We start from the raw sequence: 25,760 nt of genomic DNA on the forward strand, positions 1-25,760 counted from the left end.
GCACCATGAATCTCCACCTGTGGGAGGGTGAGAGCCACACAAGTCAACGCAAGGTCTTGTCCTGATAAGCACCGAATGTTCCCTGGCAGAAAGTTGCTGGGAGTTAGCGCCTCCTTGGAAAGAGCTTACAAGTATCCAGATCAAAGGAGCCTTTCTCTGCTTTCATGCAGTCTGATACTGCTAAGAGTTAAGTTAAACTCCTGGAAGTTATCCTTAACTACTTTCCATTTGCATCGTGTTTCAGAACTGAAGAGGGCTGTACATGCCCAAAAGCAACCCCGATTTTCCCAAATATGTCAGCTGGCTGAAGAAAGGATGCTGCTTCTCCTCACAGGCTTTACTTTGCTCACTAAGCAATGCAAATTCCACCTGAGTATGTGAAATCTCAATCCATTAGCTTGCTGAATTCCCACATGTTTGGGCTGGTGCATGTCATTTGGCAGAATCAAGCCCTGCATCTGCATCTTTAAAGTATTCTTGGTGATCAGCCTTAAATGTAGCTAAGGGGATTAAAATATAAGAAAGCATCTGATGATTTTGGAAGTGAGGTACTCTGTAGCTTGACTGGTATTCAAACTTGTTCTGAAACAGCAGGAAAAACCCCACATCCCTGGCTGGGAAGATATGTCAGCGCTGAATTACAGTGAGAAAAGGAGCAATAAGAAAGGGCACAAATGCCTCTGTCTTAAAGAAAAGCTCATACTGACACATTGATGTTTCTCCAAAATGATGAGTTGGAAAGCTGAGCTAGACACTGACAGAGCCCATACTCTGCTGCTTGCTGTAACAATCCCCAATCCCCATTCATTCCTGGCATCAGCCTTCTCTCTTTTTAATGGGGCTTTTCACTCAGACTTTTCTGCTTAGCTATTAACCCAGCAAACAAGTCTAGGAGATTTTCAAACTATTGTTTTCTCTGCGCTTTAACTGCCTGAGTTTTTATACCCTTTTGTCATTCCACTGAACAATCTTTTCCAGCCAGGGGATAAAGCAAGCAAAGGCAGTCACTGGTTTTCTAACACAAGGAAAGGGGGAAAGGCAGATACAGGTGCCAATTAGCTCAAACTACCTAGGAGTCCAAGTAGGGGCAAGAAATGAGAATAAATCCAAATGAAACATGCAGCAAATGAAATCTGTAACAGTCAACAAGGGACAGGACCTGGAACCATCAAGGTACCTGAATATGTAAGCAAGTGATGAAAATGTGGTCCTCCAGGGGTGACACCGAGTTGCCTCTCCTGGGTCGGGGCAACGGATGGCTGCTGCTGGTGGAGGAAACTGCTGCATGTCTTACTCCTTCTGGGTTGCTCATGCCATGGTTTTAATCTTGTTCACTTTTGGCCCCATTAGGCTCTGGTGTGAGGGAGGGCGGGAGGGCATAGGAGAGCATAGTGCCCAGCCAGGAACTGAAGTGGATTAGTCAGCACACAGGGCTGGTGGGGAAAAGGGTGTGTAGAAGGGATTGATTTTTCCCTTCACACCCCCTGACTAGTGCCTCTGATCAGCCTGTGTAGCCCCAGTCACACCACAGTGGGGTAGCCAAGCCTCCCACATCACATTTTTTCTCCACATTAAGGCTGCATGCCGCCCTAGCTTGTTGTATGCTAGTAATGAGGCAATTTAAGAAGCTTTTTTCTTTGGGGTTTATCCTTTTACAAGTAGAAGCTGTGCCATTGCAGAGTCACCATGCTGGCTAACAAACTGGCTGTTAGGACACCCAAAACTAACACCAAGGATTGCTCTACCCTGGGGTGGAGAATTACACCTCCCTAGCTGGAGCTGTGAGAGGCTGGCAATGCCTTCACAAACCTTCAGTTTTGTCTGCTCACGGTAAGTCATAACTTTGCAATGCTTCCTCTCTTTTTGTTACACACTCTCCTGCCTCTCCCAGAACAAACTCTTAGCATGCTGCTATAAGGTACTTACCTCTGCACTGCTTTCAGAAGTATTTCATGGTGTCATGGGCCTTGTGCCCTGCCCTTCCCTTCTGTTCCCACTTAACTGACTCTGCTTTATGCAGCATTAACATGTATGTTCTTAAATAATGCATAAGCTAATCATTGCTTATATTCCCTTGGACCAAGGGCAAGTAATGAATTCAGCACAAATCATGCAATGTACTGACAGTAGTGCAGCTGAATAATGGGCTCTATTAATAATGCTAAACTTACTTGTCACTAGGTAGGATGGCCCTTGTTTGGTATGGGATTATTTGATGCAAATACTCTGGTAAAAGATTTAAAGATGAAGGGAGGATGGCAGGAAAATATTAAAGTTAGCTGCTGACCTCAATATACAGTAATATGTATGACTTGGGGCCTTACAAGTGTCAGAAGCTGAGACACAGTGCTACAGCCTGTCAGAAGGCTGAGCTGAGTGTTTCTGGTCCTCCATGCCCTCTCCTTAAAGCCACATGGAGTTCGGGTAAAATACAATCCTGTCAGTCTAAGGTCTGGTCTGGGGAGATTTAAAAATATAAATTTTTCTTCAGCCCACTGGGTAATAACAAAAGGACTAATTTGCCAAACGTTTTGTTCTTCACAGAGGGCAAGGTTGCTGCTAATTAGTCACCAGTAAAGGGGATGTTAAAAGGGCAAATGTCATGTAGTGGCAGGAAGGCACCACAACCAGTGATGCCACAGCAGGTTCAATTCATGAAGGCTTTTGGCTGAAGATGCTCAATCCTAAATGTGGTGGTCAGTGATGTAACTTGACAGATCCTGTCCCACACCAAATCCTCTTGGCAGAGTTACTATATAGTTTCCAGACCCAAACTGGCATTTCTCCAGTCTCCTTGGTACTAAGCTCTCCTTAGTGGACCACACTCTCCCCAAACCCCATGAGCCTGGCAGCAGAAAGAGTGAGCCTTTGACTTTGATAAGGTACTTACGCTGGCACCAGGGATTGAACAGGATGTAAGTGTCGGTTGCTGAGTTTCTTTGTGTCCGGATGATGCCAAAGGGAGTCCAGACAGCAACATACAAGCGAAACTTCCCAACGATGCAGGTGGCAGAGGACATGATGGACAGGCGAATGGAGTTGTTGTCTCTGTGGGTAATTTTGGCTCCCCACTCACCAGGTTTCAGCACATTACCTACTAGGATTGGGATGTAGGTGCCTTTGTTTTGCTGTGGGTAACGACCTGGAGAGAGAGGTGAAGAGGTTCTTAATTTCCTGGCAGTTCTCAGTCCCTCTGCTTTATTTTCAGCAGAGGTGGCAAGTTTTAGTGGGTGGAAACCACCCACCTCCCTCATTACTTTGCGCAGTGCTTGGTCACTTCGCTGTACAGCTGCACAAATACATGCAACACCAACACCTCCCAGCAGGCAGCTCATGCAGCCACCCCCACCCATCTTGCTCCAGCAAGCTTCAGTCTCGCTGGCTCAGGCACTGCCACAAGTGTAGCCCTGGCAGCATGAGTAGGGGCTGTCCCAGGCTTTCCTTACTCACCACTGTTTATCCTATTGCAGCAAGTTGCACTCTTAGCTTGCTCCTTGCCTTGGTGTCAGCTATGCTGCTGGTAAGCTTAAGAACCCCGTCCTCAGTTTAGATGCACCCACCACTCTCTTCACTATCATGCAAGTGGCCACTGGGGCACAGACATCAACCCTGGGGCTCTTGAGCAGAGCCAAACCTTGTTCTCACTGCATTACTGTGATAAGAAGCAGAGACCAAGTGCTCTTTCATGCAAGTTCACATAGATAGATAAAGCCAAGTCAGTCCCCCAACAGATACCCAATGCTAGTTCCTCCCAAGCATCCATTTCTCATGTACAGAGAGGGAACCAACTCTGGACACTGGTAGTATAGATGACATCTGGCCTGGATAGTCAAACTTTGTCTGCAAGCAATGTGTCCCAAAGTATGACATACCTCCAAAGTACTTCACGTGATAGTCTACCTCATAGTAAGACAAGTAACACCCCAGAGAAGCCTATTTTACTCTGCCAACTATAAAAAACATCTAGACAGACAGGCTACATGTGAACATGTACACTGCCAGGATTCAAAGTTGTGTGAGGTTCCACCGTTTAAGCGTGAGGTAGAGCCAAACTGTATCTGGAAGCCAACCAGCAGTGTAGACAGAAAAGACACTTGTGAGAAGGCTGAGTTCCTTATCTCATTCTCAAATCTATTCTTCATTTCATATTTTAGGCTGAAAATCAGACTCTCATTCAAAAATAGGGTAATGAAACACAACGATGGCAGAGAGACAGACTTCTATATTTTTCATTCCTACTATTTAAGAACTTCAAAATTAAACTCACAAAGGCGTTGATATTCCTGCTTGCTTATTTTTATACAACTGATTTAAAGATAATCCCGAATCTGAACACTGATACATTCTGGGAAAGGACAACTCCAGCTTTGAATCTGAAGCTTATGAGCTGCCACAATATCTGTGAAATCTCGGGTTACTGTGCTTCATCTGAGAGATTATTCAGTGCATGTGAATTTCCCTTTTACAGATGTTCAGTTCACATAAATAGCTTGCTTTGCTCTGCTGGCCAGGGATGCTGTAACCCATGAAGCTCATTCAGATCAGCAAGGGATACAACAGAAGGCAAAGAACTACAGGAAAAAAAGGAGTAGAATAAGAGCAAAATCAATAGAAAACACTAGAAGATAAAGCACTGGATGCTTCAAATATAAGCCGTCAAAGAAAAGCCAGCCTAGAGAGAAGAGCCTATAGAGGTAGCAGAGATGAGAATCTTGCGCCTGCTAACAATTGCGATCTAAGAGCTGAACATATTCTTGTTCTTTGTAGTGCAACTGGGTATGACCCAGCTTGCCTCTATGGTTGATATTTTGCTTCTAGTTTTGACATAATTGTTTTTTTTAAAAAGCAGTCCACTCAAACAAAGCCGCAGAGCAAACCATGTAATTGAACCAACATGCTTGAAAACCATTAACAAGTGCTACTTTTAAGAATACCTCCCTTATCTCCTTCAGAATGGTGGGAAGGGGCAGACATTTCTATTTTGACATGGTTAGGAACAGGCAGTGATATCTTCACTGGAAGCTGCATGTCTGTGTAGGAGCCTACAGGGGCAGAAGGAGCTGTGCTGTGGTGGGGGCTTTGCTCCACTATGTCATGTACATCACATGTACCAGTGAGGAGGCTGCAGAATCACTCCCCAGTAAAACCGTCTGTAGGAACAAGATAGGATCTGAAAGAGGCAATGAAGCCTTTGCAAAACATTCTTATGGAAACCCTGTCACTGACACCACATAGCAGGTTTGGCAAAGTACCAAGCCTCACTTTTCTGAAACCTCAACATGCAGAACTTCATTTGCTCTTTCAAACAAAGGTCCCTGTTGCATGCAAAGCAGCAAGACACCCTAATACACTTGTTTCTAGACAAGAGAGCAGAGGTAGCTGCTGCTGAGGAGTACGCAAGGTCCTTTCAGCCCAGAGCTTGTGCATGCCCCACACAGCTGCTCCCATGTAGTAAGAGAGAGCCACTGCACAGTCTTGCTCACTCGTGAGGAGGAGGTGCTCTGGGGTATTACCTGCACCCCTGCAGACATAGCAGGGATGCCAGAGAAAGGATATCCTAGAAGTCAGAATAATTTGCAGATGTTATAAACAGTAAATACAAGAGAACATTGCTCGCATCTGACAGATGAGCAGGGTTTGGTGCTCCCTAATGTTCTCATAAATCCTGAATCCATAAGGAAGTCTGAGAAGACGGGCAGAGCCCTCAAGATCACAGTGAGCAATTTCCAATGTTTTCTTTGAAAAGAGGACAGGTTCCCTAATTTTCTGAAACAAATACTGAATGGCAAATGGAAGAGCAAGTGAATTGTTACTTCTGACAGGAGCTTGTGGAGCTGAATTGTAATCACACATCTAGACACCTGACAGCATCAGCCACACTTGTATCATATACACACATCTGTTGTCTTGATACTAAAGTGCTATAAAGCTGAGTAACTTTGGCATTACATGCTAAGGCTGCTGGCAAAAGAATCCTTATACAGGTTCAGTACTATGTTTATCAACATCATAAGGAAGTCTTCTTAGGACTCCATTTGACTTTTATCTACATCTTAAGCACACATTTCTGGCTGCAGTGGAGAAGTAGGGCCAACTTTGGCTCATAGCTGGGATAGCTGTAATGTCAGCCCTTCCTCAGAATGGGTAGCATGCAGTGGTGATTTCATTCTCTGGGTTAGTTTCTAAGCAAGAATATTCAATGTTATCCAAAGACTTATTACTTAAGAGCTCAGGAATGTCTGGCAGAGCACTCTCTGCAGGGTCTCTGGTGCTATCCCAACCTATAGAGAGGCAGGAGGAATGTTTGGGTGCATGTCAGGACCAGGAGCCATGTAGACAAGATAAACCCTTTTTATGCTGATGGGAGGGCGCTTCTGCCAGCAGCATCAGTTGGCTCAGGATCTCTCCTACTCTGATTTGCTCCAGGAGTTGGCAGCCCGAAACACTCCACAGCCAGTTCTTTGTGGTTGCTTTACTGCCTGATGTTCACGTGTGCTTTGGGTGTAGGAGGCCCTGGCCCTCAGATGAGGACATTTCACAGCCAATTGCTCTGTGAAAGAGAATTGCTATGTGACATCATGCTGTTGGGATGTTCCTGTCTGCTTTAACAGCACATGGAAATGGGAAAATCCAGCCTGAGAACTCAGAAAGCCTGGAGGGTGCTGCACTGTTACCACCAGGCAGAGAGTGAATTTTTTTACAGGCTCCCTTTGGAGATTAGAAGGTATCAGGCACTGAATGGGGGCTGCTGACTGCCCTGCCTTCAAGGCAGGAGAGTACAGGAGAAAATCCAGTGACCCTCTTTCTTTATGGGCCTCCCACTCTCTGCTTTTCAATGCTAGATACTGAGCTCTGGTATCTCCAGAAGACACTGTATTTACAAAAACCTCCCTTGTACAGGAGGTTTAATGGCACAAACATATCTATTTCCACCACTGCACAGTGCACAGGCCTGTTAACTTTTGGTGCTTCTTTCTTATCCTTTTTTATCTCCCACCTTGGTTTCTGTAGCTGTCCAAGCTGGGCTGCTAAAAGTCCTGCTCAGTTCAGTTGCAGCTCAGCTCAGCAACTCCTGGGGTTTCCAGGCACCCAGGAAAAGAGGAGCTGTCTTTTAGTATAGCTGCTGTCATTATTAAAGGAGCTCAGGTCTCTCTCAGTGTTGCCTGACAAGGCCTTGAAAGCAAACAAATGAGAGTGAAGTTCTACATGGCAAAATGCACCATGGATTAGTCACATGTGGATGTGGGCATGTATGGGATGCTGCCACACACACACACTTTACAGGGGCAAAAAGCAGAGTGCAGTGTTTGTTAAAGCTTGCAGAAGCCCATTTATGCAGCAGCAAAAGAATGAGCCATCTGAAACACAGAACTGTGGCCACACACACATGCAAAGTGAGTTATTTTTAACATATGCCTTAGTTCCTTAGCATGTCAGCTCTGGGCCTGTCAGGCATGGAGGCAAGCTGTGTTTAATTCTGGGTTAAATTGCCACACCACAGAGATTTACAGCAACAGAGAGAGAGAGAGAGATAAGTACAGCAAGTTCAGCAAGAAAAACACAAGCGCTCCTCCTCCAGTTATCCAATTCTGCTGCTGTTCTTTATGAGTGACTAACAGGGACCAGGGCTTGCTCAGATGATGCTCATCATTCTCCTTCCCTGCCCAGTACCTGGAAGCCCATATATCCACCTAGTTTAGGTTTTTCCTTGATCCCCAGTGAACATATACAATACCCTCTGTGTGTGTTAGGGCTGCGCTGTTAGCACAGCCAGTGTAAGCACCGACGGGTGCTCTTGTATAGGTCCATTTACTCACAAATGTGTAGGTGTTTTACTTTCATCAGGGAGGAGGGAAAATTTGGTAGGACTGAGATTAGAGATACAGTGAGGTTTAGAGACATTTCCCCCCTATGGAAGTAGGATGCTGCAGAAGACAGGAAGGTGAACAAAGCTATTTCTCCGTAGTCTTTTTAGGAACCCTCCTTAGAAGACTGCTTTTTTTAAAGGAGTTGAGGAATCTATCTCCCTTTGGGACATACATTATACACAGTAAGATTAACAATTTTCCTCATAGGTTCATTCAGTTTACCTAGATACACTCTTTCATACAAAGGGTAAAGAACCTATTTCAATGCCAACCCTGGAAGTATAACAATTGTGAAGATTAATAAATAAGTTAGAGCTAGAAGCCACAAGTACAGTAGCTGTGTAACAGAGATAAGCCTTACTCGTAGCAAGCAACCTGAGAATGGGTGTTAGCATAGGGGGACCATGCCTTATTAATTACTATAAATAGCTACAACAAATGTCAAAAGAGGAAAAACGAGTAAGGAAGAAAAAGGAGGAGAAGAGAAGGAAGAAAGAGAGAAGAGAAAAAACATGGAAAAGTAAAACTAAGACAAAACAAGCAAGAAGGAGAGACAAATTTTTGTAAAAGAACCCCATAGTGTCTTCAAGCTGTTGCTGTAATATCTCACCTGCGTTCCTTCCACCCTCAAATTCCATTGCCTTCAGAAGTGCTACATACAAACTTGGAAATGTAGGAAACCCAAATGTCTTGAAATATTGTTTTGCTTATGACTCCAGTTAGGAATCCTTAACATTTGACCACTCAGTTCCAGGAGTGAATGTTTATAGGATTTTACAGTTGTAAAACACACATTGGAGTCATGCACCTTACCTATTAAAAAAATTTTTAAAAAGCTAGATTTCATGTGCCACTCGCTGCTGCTGCAGCAGTAGAAGAAGAGGACATAATGAAGATAAAGATTTCTTTGCATAAATTACTACATTCATGGAATGTTTTGAGGGAAACCATCCTCTCTGCTCCTCTGGATCCTGGCTGGGAATTCCAGAGGGAAGGAAAAAATACCCCAATGAATTTGTTCAGAAAGTGGGGAGGTTTCTTGTATTCTAAGAGCTGTCAAACAGGTCTCTTCTCTGTCTGCAGTCAAGCTGTAAGAAATGTGTTCCACTGCTAATAAATTACACTTTCTCCTCCCAAATGGGACACCCTGTTTAGATTATCAGGTGTTTCTGTATCTTTGTTCAAATTTTATAGTTCTTTGTTAAAGAGAGCCTCAAATTGTGCCAAGCCTAAATGGTAAATAGTTTAGCAGTGATAAATAATCAGTTTAGAGGGCAATTTATTAGCCCCTTAGTGTTGTGTTATGTACCACAGAGTTTGACCCTAGCACCAGAGTCAGTTGATCTTGTATAACACCAAGAAGGCTCCTAACAGCATATCAAGATCCAGAGTTTTCCAATCAACAACTTTGCCTCAGAGGCAGAACTCAGCTTGACATCCCATCCAAGGTGCTGAGGAATGCCTCATAGCTCAGCCACTCCATTAGCTACCAGCTGCCCTGCTCCAGAGCTGCTGAGGTGGACAGGTGACAGCAGGGGCAGCAATACTTTCCACTAATACAGATTTATTGCTTGACAAATGGAACAAAACCTCAACCCTCCCAGAATAACCCACGTCCCAGCACTGCTGTGAAATTAGGGAAAGGCTGTAGACACTGTAGGACAGTATGAGGAGCTCCATCAATTCTGGTATGGGTGTCTTGAGTAGGACACATTATTTTGTTGTACTTGGATGCCCATCTGACTATAAGTAGGAATTTGGTGTCACCTAAATAAGCCATATGGGATCAGCTCTAGCATCTTTGTTGTTCTTAGCAGCTTTCATGTGTTTATAACTATTCCTGTGGAGCAGGAGGCCTGGGAAGACTGTAGAAAAAGGAACAGTAAGTCTCTGCTCTCATCTCAGGCCAAAAGCCAATGATTTATAGAAGCCTGAGAAGTGCATATTAGTGGGTGCATGAGTGTCCAAGCATGCATATGTGTGGAAAGGTGATAGTAGCCTGGAGGACTGGGATTTATGACAGTTCCAGAAGTGTGCCAATGGATAAAACATTCATAATAATATTTAGGACTAGACCAATATATATGGATTTATGAAGCCATTTAAGGAAAATACAAATAGACAACAATTTATGAGGACGTGGGGAAATATAACATTAAGTAAGGATGCACCATATAAACTCATCAGCCACTCCAGGATTTACAGCCATGTACAGGAAACTACTACTAAAAGCAAGATTGAAGGCCATATAAGCCCATCTAATCATATATCTGCTTTTCAGAGAAATCATCACCAGTGCAGCAGTGACTGTGGAAACTTTGCAGCACTCCTGCCAAACTGACTGACCCAAGCGTGGGAGCCATGCTCAGTCAGGCTGATCCCCAATCCCCACACAGGAGAAAGCTGAGAGCAGCACAAAGTATACCCATGACCACAAAGGCAGTAGTCAGGAGACATCAAGATGGGTGAAGGGGTCATTGGCTCCTCTGGGCCTCCAGGACTCAAAGCAAGCTGAAATTGTTCCCGGTGTGGGGAATTGGATGTAAGCACAGCATTTACATTTCTTTTTGGCTCTTTCATCTCATCCCCAGGCCAATAAAACGAGTATTTCCCAAGGGATGATGCTCACCTTTCCTCTCAGTAAAACCAGGAAGTGGGCTGAGAGAAAGGAAATATGTGGTGATGGTACAATTCCCAAACCACAGGTACTGATGCACGGCTGCACTCCAGCACAAGAACTGGAATAACATCCCATTCCTCTTTATAAATGGATATTTTTCCATGTGGATTTTTTGGCACATTTATTGTTTTCCATACTTTAGCAGAGAAGTATGGTCCTAATTTAATGAAGCATTATGTGCAAAACTGAATTAAAATAATTCACATGTTAGCACTTCAGCCAGTTTCACCAATAATGACTCTATGGAAAACAGTCTGTTAAAGCAAAACCTGCTCTAGGCATAAGGAACCATCGCAGAAGAATATCAATAAAAGTGGCTTTCAAGAGATTAAGGTGACATATTTATATATTTACAGACACGTATATATATTTGTTTATACAATTTAGCCTGTGAATCCTAGACTCTGTATAAATGGTCTTTAAATGGACTGTGGATTAAAAAAGATTGTTACTGAAGATTATTCCGTGAGTGTCCTAGACCTAGTTCCGCATGATGAGAGAAGCATTTGTCCCAGGTACCCTTGATTCATTATCAATTAGAAGGATTAAGCAGTCTCTACTTGCTTTACTTGCTTCATTAATCATCTTTTTAATGATGCAAAAGAAGCAAAAATAGGAGCAAAAAGAGAGAACTAAAACTAAATTTTAGGCCATAAAGGAAATAGACTAGTTCTGCACAAAGACAGGGTCGGGTCATTACCATTGCCACATTTTTCAGGAGCAAAATTAGTCTTTAATGGATAAAAATTCTGTGATGGATTAACGTCAGTGCTGGGAAATTTCCAGTGATGGGAACTAATAATTTCTGAATAGCTTTATGTGGTGCTGTTGTATAAACAGACCTCACCATAGGAACTGCCCTGCAAAAAGAGACGTTGAGATTTCCCAGCTGTAACTGAATTCCCCAGGAGCTAAGGCCATCCATCCCCACCAAAAGTGTCTTTGTACCTTATGAGAACAGCACCTTGAAACACCCAAAATATTCTACAGCTCAGTAAACACTGTTTGGGGTAGCATCCCCACCCTTGGAGATACTCAAAACCTGTCCCTAGGGCAAGGCCCTGAGCAGCCTGAGCAACCTGGACCTGCTTTGAGCAAGGACTTGGACATGAGTTCCCTGAAGGTCCCTCCAAAGTAGGTTATTCTACAGTTCTGCTACACTGTTTGAAATCCACTGCTCAGGCACACAGAGAGCTCTTTGGAAAGGTCATTTTAGAGCAACCTGTCAATATTTCTGTGTGTATTCCATCATGTTAACCTCTCAAACTCAGCACTTTTCTGGGAGATATACCGTTATGTCACTGCAAAAAGCTTCTCTGAGCTCAAGCTAGCTCTGCTGTATGGCTGTTGTCTGAGTCAGCTCCCAAGTGCCTTTGTTCAGTTGGTACACTGGAGGGAAGGAATACCATCCAGAGGGACCTTGACACGCTTGTGAGGTGGGCAGATGCCAACCTTATGAGGTTTAACCATGCCAAGTGCAAGGTCCTACACCTGGGTCGGAGCAATCCCAGGCACAGCTACAGGTTGGGCAGAGAAGAGATTCAGAGCAGCCCTGCGGAGAAGGACCTGGGGGTGTTGGTCGATGAGAAAATGAACATGAGCAGGCTTCAGTGTGCACTCATAGCCCAGAAAGGCAACCGTATCCTGGGCTGCATCAAAAGGAGCGTGACCAGCAGGTTGAAGGAGGTGATCCTGTCCCTGTCCTCTGCTCTTGTGAGACCTCACCTGGAGTATTGTGTGCAGTTCTGGTGTCCTCAACATCAAAAGGACATGGAACTGTTGGAACAAGTCCAGAGGAGGGCCACGAGGATGATCAGGGGACTGAAGCACCTCCCATATGAAGACAGGCTGAGAAAGTTGGGGCTGTTCAGCCTGGAGAAGAGAAGGCTGCGTGGAGACCTCATAGCAGCCTTCCAGTATCTGAAGGGGGCCTATAGGGATGCTGGGGGGGACTCTTCATTAGAGACTGTAGTGATAGGACAAGGGGTAATGGGTTAAAACTTAAGCAGGGGAAGTTTAGGTTGGATATAAGGAGGAAATTCTTTCCTGTTAGGGTGGTGAGGCACTGGAATGGGTTGCCCAGGGAAGTTGTGAATGCTCCATCCCTGGCAGTGTTCAAGGCCAGGTTGGACGAGGCCTTGGGTGATATGATTTAGCGTAAGGTGTCCCTGCCCACGGCAGGGGGCTTGGAACTAGATGATCTTAAGGTCCTTTCCAACCCTGACTATTCTATGATTCTATGATTTCCTTGTGGTGTTCTCTATCAAGATTTAGCAGAAAAATGATGAAAAACTTGAAGGTTTTTTACTTTACATGTCTTTGAGGCCCCATGTGCTTGCCAAGAATTGGGTAAAAAAGCATGTGCAAACTGAAAAAAGAATTTTAGAAAGCAATGCTCAAAAATACCAGAAACAGCTGTTTAGACATATATGTTACCTGAGATAGAGCCATAGGCAAGAACAAAAGGGATCTCCCACCTACCTTTCAGGTGCCCAGGGAGTGCAGATACAAGACTAACAACTTCTTGGTCTTTACCTATCTTTACCTTACTCTTTCATGCAGTATTTTACATGTTTGGCTAGACACCATGGAAATGTCCCACACACTTCGTTAGCTGAAAAGCTTCTCAATAGCATAGTCGTGGGGTCTCCAACAATGAAACTCAAATGTGCGACTCGACTATTCTATGATTCTATGATTCTATGGTGCTTCTACCTGACAGTACCAAAGTGCAGGATTCACCTCCCCTGTCTTTGTGTTCTTAAAATTCAGAGGCTCGTCTAAGGGGGAGAGTCAACAGAAGAACTAGAAAAATATCCAGAAGAGAGTTCATCCATCCCATGCTAACACAGCAAGGCTAACGTGCCACCTGGAGGTACCTGCCTCCCTCCTCTGCTTACAGAGGCAGGCTAGGCAACAGCTTTTGCACTGGGCTCTGACTTTCAGGCAGCTAGCATCATGAGAGGTGCATGCTGGCTCTTCAGGTAGATGAACAGAAAAAACCTAGATGAAAATGGCCACATTTCCCTGTGATAAATGGTTTGAGAGCACAACACTGAAACCTTGGGTACTCAGTGTCCTTTCCTAAGTATAAGAAGTCCCCCCTTTCTCCTCTTCAGGGCATTAAATATTGGACTTGCCACTAGAAGGAGACATAGCAAGAGTCAAGCAGATCATCTCCAAATAATTTTGTTCTCCTTTGTAGACTTTTTTTGTTTTGCTTTCTGTTGATAGTCTCTAAGAACAAATGTACATTGTTTTCACTACATGTGCATGAAGAGAAAACATTTGTGGATCACTGAGAATTAACCAGTTCCTAGAAAAGGAGCTTGAACATCTCCCAGTTGAATGTCTGTGAGCTAAATTCCTTGTAGCAAGAAGGCAATAGTGCTCACAGAAGCAGATGCTTGAAAAGCAGGGGAGAGCAATAGTATTGCATACTGTCCTGTATATGCAGCACTTCCATTCAGCTGATAGCCAGCCACCACACATGGGACACCAGCATTACCATTCCCATTTCACAGGAAGGACAGTAACACCAAAGGATGGTAAGGGGAAATCAGCCACAGGCTCAAAGCTGACTCCAGAGTAATCATTCAGACCTGAGTTTGTTGCAAAGTCTCCCCTGGCTTGGGTTGTGTTTTACCCCATTCCTACTGTGGCTGAGGATGAGGAGATTTTTATCCATGTTTGGAGATTTGGGGTACAAAGTACATACAGACGTGTTAGGAAAGAACAACAGGAAAATAAGTGAATATGTTCTTTAAGTGGACTGTGCAATGTTAAGTGTTAAATTTCTTCTTCCAATATAGAATGAGTAAAATAAATGCAAACTGCACACAATGCAATAAAAAACAAATGTTCCATTTTCCACTTCTTCTTGATACAGCTGTTTGTTTTAAACATATAAAGATTAAGGGAAGAGTCTTGAATTTAATTAAATCCCCAAAGAACTAATGATATTTATGCATATTAAATTTTTAAAGGCACTTGTGGCTGTTCAGCCAATCATTCACTGGGCTGTCATAACATGCCTCCCAACCCTAATTTAAATTCAAAAGAAGAGATCCATGAAAAAAAAAATGTGCAGACAGTAACCTTTTCACTGCACATATGTTTAAGAGATAAACGCCCATCTAGCTTTAAAAGGCAACAAATCTAATAAATGGCCACATCATCATAATTCAGCAGTGGAAAAAAAAATCAATGTTACAAATTTTGGAACTGCATCTCTCAGTAAAGTAAATTAAAACATCAATTCAAACCTACTTTAAAGACTTTATAAGGAGAACATTGATGTCTTAACACAGAAACTCCCAGATAACTCTAGATGTAGCTGGGGCTTTCCCAGAGCTGTCATGTAGGGAGTGGCGTTCGGCATGGCCATCTTTGGAGCACAGCAGGAAGCTCCACTCCATTACTTGTTTTTTCCCCTTCTCTAGTCCTGTACCTTCATAAGCCAACAGGTACATTAGGTCTTGTCAAAAATGGCTCAGTGAGAGCAAAAAAGGTTTCTTGCCCTTTTTGCAGTAAATCAAGGAAGTCTCTGATGTGGCCCTAAGTCTCTAGCCCAAAGCTACAATCTCTGAACCTTCTCCCTTGTCACCAAGTTGGCTGTAAATGCAGGCTGCAAAGTCGCGGGGCTTCCTATTCTTCCACTTCGTGTAACTTTCCTGCCTTGTGTACTCATTTTGTTATCCTAACTTTTACACAGTCATCTCTCCCACCTGAAACAACAGACTCCTCCTCTGTACATCTCCTAAACACTAATAAAAGATGTTTTCTGTTCTGCCTCCCTTTCAGCATTGACATACAGCATTAACCAGGGGTAGTCTGAAAGCTCAATGAAGTACAGTTTCTTGCTAAACAGAAGGTTGCAAATACTGCTCCTGCTTCTCTCGCAAGTATTTCTGCTGATTTTCTTCAGTAAGGATTTAGACCCTATCTAGAAAAGCAGTTCCTTGCCTATAGTTAAGCCTGGGTTTTTTTTTATTTATTAATTGTGACAACCATTAATTACTGCTGTGTTTGTGTTTGAGAGACTCTTCAACCCTGCTTTGCTGATATGACACAACCTTTGCCAGGCACTTACCTATCAAGTACTCCAGCCAGAACTGGTCTGTCTCTGGATTGTAGGGTCGATTGAAGTCAATCTGGATTTGGAAAATCTGTCCCCGACGCACTATCAGCCTGGGGCTGTAGTACTTGTCAGTGTGGTGCTGCTGCTTGTTGATCTCGTGGGGCTCCTTGAACATATGAATGTCCACAACTCGCAGGTAATCTGCAGAAACACGTAAATGAACAGAGAAGGAAGGAGTCGGTATGTTGGAATGTCAACATTGATATCAACATTGTTAGAGGCCCTGTCCTCCGCCTCCTAAGCCTTGGATCATCGAGGAACACTGCACGACAGAGCACACTGGATCTATTTGGGACTTACGTTTTCCTGGGTGAGCAAGAGACTTATGGACTGACACTTGTTTGCCCACCTGCCATTTTCACAGAGGTTGCAACGCTTCTAGGGAATGACTAAAGCAATTGAAGAATGAACAGGTTCCTGTGGGTGGAAACCTGAATGTCCTCAAGATGGACATTCCTTTGGCATCAGCTTTCTGCAAGTCTGGGCCTCCTTTTCGCAAGTTTACCACAGCAATCTGTGGGCCTTGACAGTTGTGCCTTCATGTCTCACTTCTTGTGGCCTTCCATTTGCAAAATGCAAATTCACAGGGGTTTTGTGACACTTAAATACATTAACATTTGCAAAGCACTACCACTATTGAGTGCTGAAGAGCCTCAGAGGCAGCTAATGATCTTTCATTCAGCTCGAGCTTGGATTGTCTGTATTAAATAAGGTTTTGGTGTACTGTATGTGTCTAGACTCAGCTTCTTAGTACACCTCCACTGCTATTAGTGTCTTCTTCTGAAAACTAAATATAACATTACAGTATATAATTACAGCATAGAGTTACAGGCAAACAGCAGTAGGTATCTGTAACATACATGAGCAAATCTTCACTCTGATCAAATTAGGGCTGTTCAAAAGCCTACAACTGCTGGAAGATAGTCTGCTCAGCTAATGTCCAGTGGTGGTACTGGGATAGCCAAAGGCACTTGCAGTCACCATGAGATACATGACTGTACCATACCAGGAATCTTCACAATGGGAGTCTTCACACACAACAAGCAACCACATGAAAATGAAAACAGACATCATTCTTTCGCCTACATGCTTGGGCAGATAGTCACAAAACGTCTGCCAGGATGACCATCACTGCTCACCACCATGAGAGAGACAGAAGAATAAAGCTTGATTTGCAGCTCTCAGCTTGCCTTTCCAGGTGCTGACAGTTAGAAACTGTGCAATTTTTGCATTTTATACTGATGGCAACAGAGACAAACTCATGCCTGGCAAAAAGAGGTGCACATTTACAGCAGCTGGTGGAGCTGTGCGTACTCATGATGGTGGTTAATTTGGCCTGTTACTGAGTACACTGTGAGCAGAAATGATGTGCTCAGAGAATTAATTGGATATTCAAGTCACTGAAGGCTGAACACAACCCATTTCACAGAAGCTCAGAAAATAGCTTTGCACACTGTTTTTCCTTGAGGGCAGGGGAACACTGCATAGTTGCCAGCTCTGGACAAGCAGCAAAGCAACTCTTTCTGGGGAGCAGACGTTCTGAGGGGATGCATTCAACATCAGCAGAGCCTTGCAGGCAGCAGCTCCCCTGGGCACCAACATGATCTTTCCCATGCTCCAACCAAACCACCCAGCCTAGGCTCTGGGCTACAGATAACAGAAGGGAAAATAAGGGCAGCAGGAGCAGGTCCCGCTTGTGCATTGTCACCATCAACTGCCTCTCCCTGCCCTTTGGGAAAGAGAAGGAAAGAAAAATGCCCAGGGACAAGAGCAAGATAAAGATCCTTTCATGGAAAAGTCGTGGACAACTGAACCCCAAACCATCCTGCTAACCTTAACCTGAGGAAAAGCTGGAATACCTGTTCAATCCTGAGCCAGGATTAAAGTCCCAAGGCAATGTTACTGTTATTCTCTGCTCAATTCACCAGCCTTCTGGAGTAACTTCTGTAGATCATCACTGGCTTTAGCACTGGCTGAAGTTACAGAGATGGTTTTTGTGTGAAACGTTAAGTACATTTTGCTCAGAAATCATTCTCATTGCCCCTCTGTGAAGTGGGGCATGCTTGGCCTCTCTCCCTCCAAAAAATCAATGATCACTCACAATAATGCTGACAAAGCTCACAGTCAAATTACATGAGGTGGGGATTTCCTGGAGGTGGGTAAAATGGGGGCAAGGAAGAGGCTCTCCCCTCATCTGCCACAACCCCTCCCAGGCTGAAAGCACTGCATGAAAAAGCTGCATGTCTTGGGGCTCTCTGAGGGGTGAAGTTACCAGTAAGTTTTGCTCAGCCTCTCCCTCTTTCTGAGGAAGCATACAAATGAATTTGAGGCTTTGTTGTATTTTCATCTCATGTTCTGAAATAAAAGGCAATAGTGACCTAGCCATTCCTTCACATTAATCCTTAAGGAACTGCAAAGCTGAGCCACCCTGGGCCTTCAGTTCACCATTTGCTGCATTTCATTTCAGGACTTACATGGCTCCTGTTAAAACACAACCACACACATCTGTGGACAGCATATTCCACTTGCTCTCAGTGTTAGAATGTGTATTGAACTTGCCAGGTGAAGATAACCTGTGACCAAGCCTGTGTTACTTTAATGGTAATTACAGAGGACAAAACCTAACAGGGTACTGCGATGTGCTAACACCATCACTAGGGTGCAATCAAAATGAAGGCTCCAGTCTATGCTCACTGTTTGTGAGATACAGATGTGGCATCTGTTCCTCACAAAGGGTCATCATCAAGACCCCCTTTGAAGACAGGTCCATATGATGGTTTACCTTAGCCTGGTCTGCTGCTTAGTGCAAGCAGGTTTGCTGCACAGGAGACAGCACTCTGATGCTTTCTTAAAGCTTTTGCAATGTTAAGCTTGCATGAAAATAAATGATCACAAGTTTGAGTAGTTTGTTTGAATAACAAGAATAGCTTTCAAACATCATGTTTTCTCGGGGGTCCAGAGAGAAAGGGCTCTGGATTACAAACCCAATAGCGTGAGTTTCCAAAGGTGCCCATCACTCTGCTAACAGGGGAAGCACGATTCTTTGGTGAGTTGCCAAACTTTGCAAAGGAGGGTGCGTGGGGAGCTTGCAGACTGTGGGGCCGCAGGGCTGTGTCCTCCCACCGAGCGGCTGTAAGCGCCAGGCCCACTCGTAACACATTGCAGTGAGATGAGCTGGCGAGGAAGAGCCAGGGGGAGGACACAGCACAGGCGTGCTCATGGAGATACAGGCTTCTTGATGAAGAAGCACTTGGGGGCTGCACATCCTCCTCGCTAAGTATCTCCTCCGGCAAGCAAGTCGGGCTCCAGCAGCAGGCAGCCCACTGACCGGACTGAGAAGGCAGTGGTCCCTGGCAGCATCCACTGCTTGCTCCGGCTGTGATTCAGCTGAGTAGAAGTGGGTGTCAGCAGAGAGCTAGTCAAGCACAAGGTTTTACCTCATCCTGGAGTAGTAGCTAAAATAGGTCAAATGAATCACACCCTAAAAATGCCTGTTTCTCTCTGTTGGCTGTCAAGGGAAAAGAGGGTGACTAGCTCAGCTGTAGACACCTACACTGTGCAGACCAAGGGAAGGATTCAGTTAAGTTTAGGCATCTAAATGAAGTGAGCTTGGTATGTAACCTGTTATTATGGTCAGTTGGTGGCTGGTTGTTGCAGCCAGCAAAGCTGAGAGAAGGCTACAGATCACCCTGGAAGTGACACCCACTGCCTCTCCGGACAGCCTGTGCCTTCACCTCCACTCACGGCATAGCTCTGTGTTGACTACAATTTGGCACATGTGAAAACAGTGATGTTTGGATGTTTACTGCAGGTGTCCTGTCCTACACCAAAGGCTACAAAACTCCTTAATTGCAGCAGCAGGGATAAAAGCATTTGCATGCTTTGTTCAGTGTGTAATTGCAATGACATGGGAGCCACTACAAAAAATTTGGATGGCACAGAAATGTAGAGATGTGCAGAAGGGGAAGGAGGTGGGACAAGCAGTTCTCCGCAAGGATGTGCTTGTGGCACTAGAGCCCTGTCATACCCTGTTGCTTCTGCTCTGCCTGCACTCACTTTATCCCCCAAGCACAACACTGCGAGTGCTCCGGGCAGTCTCAGCTCCTGAATGTAAGTCCCAGCCTGAGCTCCATTAGGCTATAAACCTTTAATATGGTCTGACAGGTGACTTAAGCATCCTGCCCAAAAGAGTGTGTCCAGGGACCACACTTACATCAGCCAGTATCAAAGGCTTTAGATCACTGCTGATGTGCACTGAAACAGCAACACTGCTGCTGTCTCTTCCCTTCAGGTCACCCATTTCATGTTGTTGCTGCAAGCATTACAGAGCTGAACTGCAAAGCAGAGCTGATCTAGCTATACAAAAAGAGCTTTGCTGTCATACACAGATTTATTTTTGTCATACCAGTCCCATAGCCAGGTTTAGCCTATGGCCACGCAAACCCTGGCTTTGGACAAGTGCTGTTATTCTCACCAGCAGCATCACCTTAAGCACGTGTTAGGCTCCTGCCTCGACTCACTTGACCTGACATTCTTAAGTTTCCATGGCATTTCTGAAAAGCAAGAGGCTCCCACCCACCAGCACTACACTTCATTCAAAGCATCATGTGAAGCACATCAAAAAGCAATAGGAATCTTTCTTCTGGTACTGGTGGGCTTTAGCTGCAGGCTGCATTCCTTCTAAGGTAACCCACACTTATACATCCTCTGCTTCTGGGAACATATTGGGTTTGAAATGATGTCTAGTCAGGACCTGTACTGCATTACATTTGACAATTTAAACACGCATACTTGCCCCAGAGCTACAGGGTTGTTTGAAAAGGTTCAAGTGAAATTTCTACAGTCTTAACATGCCAGTTGATTTGCTCAGGCATTTTTAAAAAGAAATGCTTTTAAAAGAAAGGAGTGTGTATTAAAATGGGGTGGATGTGTGGTTAAGGCACATGATTAGGATTACAGAAATAATGCTTTGCAATAGAAATTTGAACTTGTCACTTAAAAGTGCCTGTTTCCCAGTGTATAAAATGCAGTAATTAATGCTTGTCTACATTTATTAAGCACTCTTTCAACCCTGGATGAAAAGTCCCATAAGAGTATTAAGTATTATTACATCTGGCTAACCTGAGTTGCCATGTTCAACAAGTTCTGCTGTTCATTTCAAATAGGCCAAAAAATTAATGTCGTTTGGTTGGTGACTCCCTCAGGAGACTACCCTGATTTCTTTTAAACCAAATCTTCCTTACATTTATTCAGCTTCACTCCAAAGAATCGGCCCTGAGAATGTGGTTTGATTTACCCATCCCCTCCAATGATATTGTTTTGTCTCCCCAGCCAAATGGTTGAAACACTTTTCATAGGAGAAAAATCAAAATACTGGAGATTTCTTTCAGTTTCACATTCATTTTTACAGGAGAGCTGGACATCTAGCACAAGTTTTCCCTGCCAGCCAGCATTTTGCAGTAGTTTCACAGTCAGTTTAAGGTCACACAAACCAGAGGGGCCATCAAGAGGGGAGGGTGTTTTTAGCTAGTTTTCTCAATAAAAGCCATCTGAGACCAAGACATGTAAGGAAAAAAGTGGTTTGGTTTTAATTCACAGAGCTGGGCAGAGGTGAGTTTGGAAGATGTAAAAATAGACTCATGGGTTAATTGTACACCATACCTTTTGGATTAAATCCTCTAGGTATCAATCCAAAAGCCTCTATCTCAGGCACCTCATTTTCTTCCTCATTGGAGTTGTTTGATGGGATGGCTCGTCTTCCATTCAGGGGAGGTTTTTTCTTTTCCTCGTTAGTGCTTGTTGTTTCAGACATCCTGTATTAAAAAATGTAACACCATGAAAGAAAGAAGGAGTGCAAGGAAAAAGCAAACATGAGCCAGCACGGCACATGTAAGATGGAGAAACCAGAAACAGAGCCACACATTTTTAAACTCACATAAACAAAAACTGAGAGGCAGAAAACATCAGTGTAATGATGGAGCACAGCTCTCTAAGGATTGGAAGGCATTTTGTGTTTGTCATAATACATGAATTAGAAAAGAAGAGGGGCACAAGAAGGAGAGGGAAGCCTAACAGAAGTATTTGCCAAGAAGAAGCAAGGCATTGAAAACACCAGGGAGTTTTAGGAGACAGAACTGGAAAATCATTCACTTTCCCACCCTCCAAAACAGCATTATTGAATCCAAAATAGCAAATTATATTTCCAGAAAGTGCATCACATACTATCTCCCCTAATAAAAATGACATGCAAAGTTCTCCTGCAATCATCCCAAATACTACAGCCTACAACAGTCTGTGGATGATTACTGGAGAACTGCATTTTTGTCCCTATGCACACAAACACCCAATATCTAAAGGGCTAACTCCTGTGTCTGGAGAGTCCACTTTTGAGAGAGAGATGGAGAAAATGAGAAAGTGGGAAAGAAAAAAAAGAGAGAGAAGGGAGAAAAGGGAGGGGGGGAGGGAGGAAGAAAAAAGCACTTATCCACTTATTTCTCTCCCACTAACGACCTTAAGGGAATTCTCAGATGTAGGCTGATCAGAGACTTCTCTTTGAGCTAGTCAAAACTGCTTTCGCATCTATTTCAGTGTAAGCATGTAGCAATGAAAAAGCCATGCCATCCTTCTAAAAAAATATTCATGGATGAGAGCTCAACTTCTTCCCAAAGCTCCTGAAAACACAATTCAAAATGTGGCAATTATTTAACAGCAGTAAGCTCCTAAAGGCAGTTTTTTTAGTTAGCAGGGGTACCTTCGTTTCAGATAGTCTTTTTTTTTCCCTTCTCCCTTGCAGAATTTCTGAAGTGCAATAGAAGCCTGAAAAAGTTGGGGCTTTTAAGTAACCTCTGTATATCCTCCCCCCTCCTGTTGCAATAGGACAGTGCCGAAAGGGCTGCCAAGCCCTCCCCTTCGTACCACCTCTAAGGATCTGCCACCGCTGCTGGCACATGTTTGCTTACTCCCTCCCTCTCCCTGCCTTTCTTACCCCAGCCCTGCTCACCAGGAGCATTTCAGAGTTCTTGGGCTAAGGAAACATCTTAAGCTAAGGAAACAGCTTGGGCACTGAGGTTTCAGTTCTTAGTGAGATAGAGTAGAACTGCTCATGGCACAAGGGCTTAGGAAATGGAAGTCTGGAGGGGGGTTCCTGAGGGACACAGCCCAAGGAGCCATGCTCACCATATTACCTGTTTTTAATGGTGTCTCTACCTCAGGCTGCGTGCAGTGCAACCTCAAGTACTGGTTTTCATTGCACTCTCAGGCAGATGACAGTGATGGTTCCCTTGGCGGGTGCCCCACGGCAATCCTTTCAGAGGACTGTGGGGCATATGGACATGGAGCGCTCATTGGTGGCCCAGCAATGAGGGCCTTTTTCTTGAGACCCTGTGTAGTTCAGGAGAGCGAAGGTATTTTGCACTAAACAGCAATGTTTAAGGCAAATGACCTTCAGCTCTTGCCCACAATAAAATGTGCATCACATAATAACTGGAGTCTGGTGGAAACATTTTAGTTCCATGTCAACTTTGTTCAGCTCCACTAAGCTCCAAGATAACTGGGGACTGTGTGATACCTTCTCTATCAGACATAATCCCACAGACCAACGGAATGGCACAAAGAACAAGCAGTGTACAGGGAAGAATTTAGGACCACTCTCCTGCCAGCCACTGTTGTTTGGCAGCAGAGGTACAAGGCACCTCCTAAGAGCATGCACGGGTAGCAGAGAGCTTCTCTTACGCACATGGGACCTGCCATGGGCACTTACTTGCTTCAGCTGCAGGGTAGAAGCAGAAGTGGAGACACAGTGAAGAGGTCTCCACTCTCTTTCAGCCAGGTATGACTTCCAGGCCCATAGCAGCAGTGAAGTCCCAAACGTCTGCTGGCTTAACACCACTGAAATCAAGCCAGGAGGCAGAAGTGGAGAGAATCGAGTCACATTCCTGTAATGGGAAGCAACAAGTAAATCATCTGGAACACAGGCCCCTCATCCTAGCTCCCTGGGGATTGCCCAGCCACAGCAAGGTAGCTCACATAAGCTGGGACACCTGCATAGCATGGGGCAAAGATGCCAGCCAGAGAACTGAAAGCAGCATGGATGCACCAGCTTGGCTTTGCAGCCAGGCTAATGAGCCTGATAAGGCTGATTGCCAAGGCACGGCACTGGGCTGCCCTGCTTTTGGAGGCAGCCTTGCTATCCGCACAGGAGGGTTACACTGTGCTGTCTCATAGCCAAAGGGCTGGAGCTCTCCCGCACCACCCCACTGCGCTGTTAAGCATGTAGCACAGAAAATCACCCAGTCAGGGGACTCCCCTTCCCCTGCCCTGTGCCCCCAACAACACAAGCACCCTGCAGGGAAAGATCTGGTCCCGTAGCTGTCATCCTGAGCTGCGATTTCTATTGACTCAGTCTTACACAGATGGGCCCTGTGGCAACCATCTGGAGGGCAAGTGGCACACCTGGCACATGGGAACACAACGAGCTTCCTAAGGGAGGAGGCTGATTGATGATTTTCTCCCTTTCCTTCTTTTTTTCCCCCTTCCACCCTGATTCCTACATGGCGTGGTGTGCTTTGTGCCATTCTCTCCACTTCCAGCCAGCACTTCAGTTCCCAAAACTGCAGCTGCTGCCACGATGTTACAAAAACTGATATAAATATTGCCTCGGTGCCATGCCTGCTGGAGGCCTGCAACACAAATAAGAAATGCCGGCTCCCGAGGAAGTCATGTGCTTCCCCAAGTGGCTGTGGTGCTGTCAGAGCTGGGAGGAAAACTTTCCATCAGAGCGAGGAAGGGAGCGAGCGGATGCAGCCGAACAGATCCCACTCCAGCCATTGTGCTTGAACAGCCAGCGGTTGCAGATGCCTCCCATGCCCGTGCGCATCTCTCTGGGGCTTTTGGCAGAAGCCACCAGTCACACAGAAGGCAGGGACGCCAACATTTTGGGCAGTAGGAGGGTGCTGCCTCCAAGGAAAGTAATGTTCCCCATGCTGTAATTTATTTATTTTGAGGGAAGTGATGTAAATTCATGCTTTATGACAGCTCCAGATGGCAGGTATTTTCTCATTACCTGGACTTCATAGCATTTGCTCCCCTTGCCTATTAGGCTGCACTGGCCTTAATTTAACTTCCATGGTTAGAAACTACTGACGTCAGGGCTGATGCAGGAGGGGGCAGAGAGAACATGAAGCCCTCATTTTCCTGTAGGGCGTTATATTTAATGAATGATGCACTGGGATGACCAGTGAAGGAGCACTCTTTCTTCTTCAAGCTGCTTCTGCACTGCACTCTGTGGGAAACCATAAGCCCATGCCCATTTCTCAGAGGTGGCCTTCAGATGCTCCCGGCCTTTGTCAAAGACCTTTGCAATCATGGGCACACTTCTCTCTGCAATGGACTTTGGATGATGGACAGCCCTTCCTCCCAATCCCCACAGAAAACCCCTTAAATAGCTGCAAAGCTTGCACTGTAAAGGGTTATCCAAAATGCAGTTTCCTGTTGTTGCCAGCACCAGTGTTGCTCTGTTCCAAGTTTTCCCATGGCAGACAAGAGCTTGTGGGGGAAAAGATAAAAAATCCCACAAAACACAAGCGTCGGTAAAGCTGTACAGGCAGAGGAGAGGGCATGCCAAGAACTGTCACAAGCAAACTGATCAACCAGGTGCTCACATATATGGGTTGCTGTGCTGTGTGCCAATGGCTGGATGTGAAAGAGATTTTGCCTACCACTATTGTAGCTACAAGCACTGCTCAGCACCAGCTGAGCATTGTAGAGCTCTGCAACAGGGTGGCTTCCTTTTTTCCTTTTTTAAAATATTTAAATATTTTTTAAATATTACTTTTTTGCCGTTTGCAGCGTCAATGGATATTCAGATGCACTGGGACATTGTACAGCAGCAAATGCCTTAGTGTTCCTGTGAGGACATCATCCTCAATCCGCACACACAAGATGCTTTCAACTCTGATCTCCTATACATAATAATATAACATTACCTCTCTCTTGTCTTCCCAGAGCTTCACACAGGAACCTGCAACCCTTTTTCAGATGATCAAGTCTGTCTTCTCTCTTCATCTGCATCAGT

At 44.7% G+C, this 25,760-nt stretch overlaps 1 protein-coding gene across 2 annotated transcripts in view; it reads right to left on the bottom strand.

Moving 5' to 3' along the window:
• The window catches only part of F13A1 (coagulation factor XIII A chain), a 69,261-nt gene extending 46,684 nt beyond the window's left edge, over positions 1-22,577 (bottom strand). For both annotated transcript variants that reach the window (XM_062617794.1, XM_062617793.1), the window contains exons 1-4: positions 22,440-22,577; positions 21,350-21,501; positions 15,641-15,829; positions 2,891-3,142 (exon numbers count right to left, since the gene is read on the bottom strand). In XM_062617794.1, the coding sequence (XP_062473778.1) occupies positions 2,891-3,142; positions 15,641-15,829; positions 21,350-21,500 (592 nt within the window). In that variant the 5' untranslated portion in view covers position 21,501; positions 22,440-22,577. The remainder of the gene's footprint in view (positions 1-2,890; positions 3,143-15,640; positions 15,830-21,349; positions 21,502-22,439) is intronic.
• Positions 22,578-25,760: the final 3,183 nt, after the last annotated feature.

This window comes from Pezoporus occidentalis, unplaced genomic scaffold (assembly GCF_034315485.1).
Source record: "Pezoporus occidentalis ecotype Australia unplaced genomic scaffold, CSIRO_AGI_Poc_V1 ctg2, whole genome shotgun sequence".
NCBI lineage: Eukaryota > Metazoa > Chordata > Aves > Psittaciformes > Psittacidae > Pezoporus > Pezoporus occidentalis.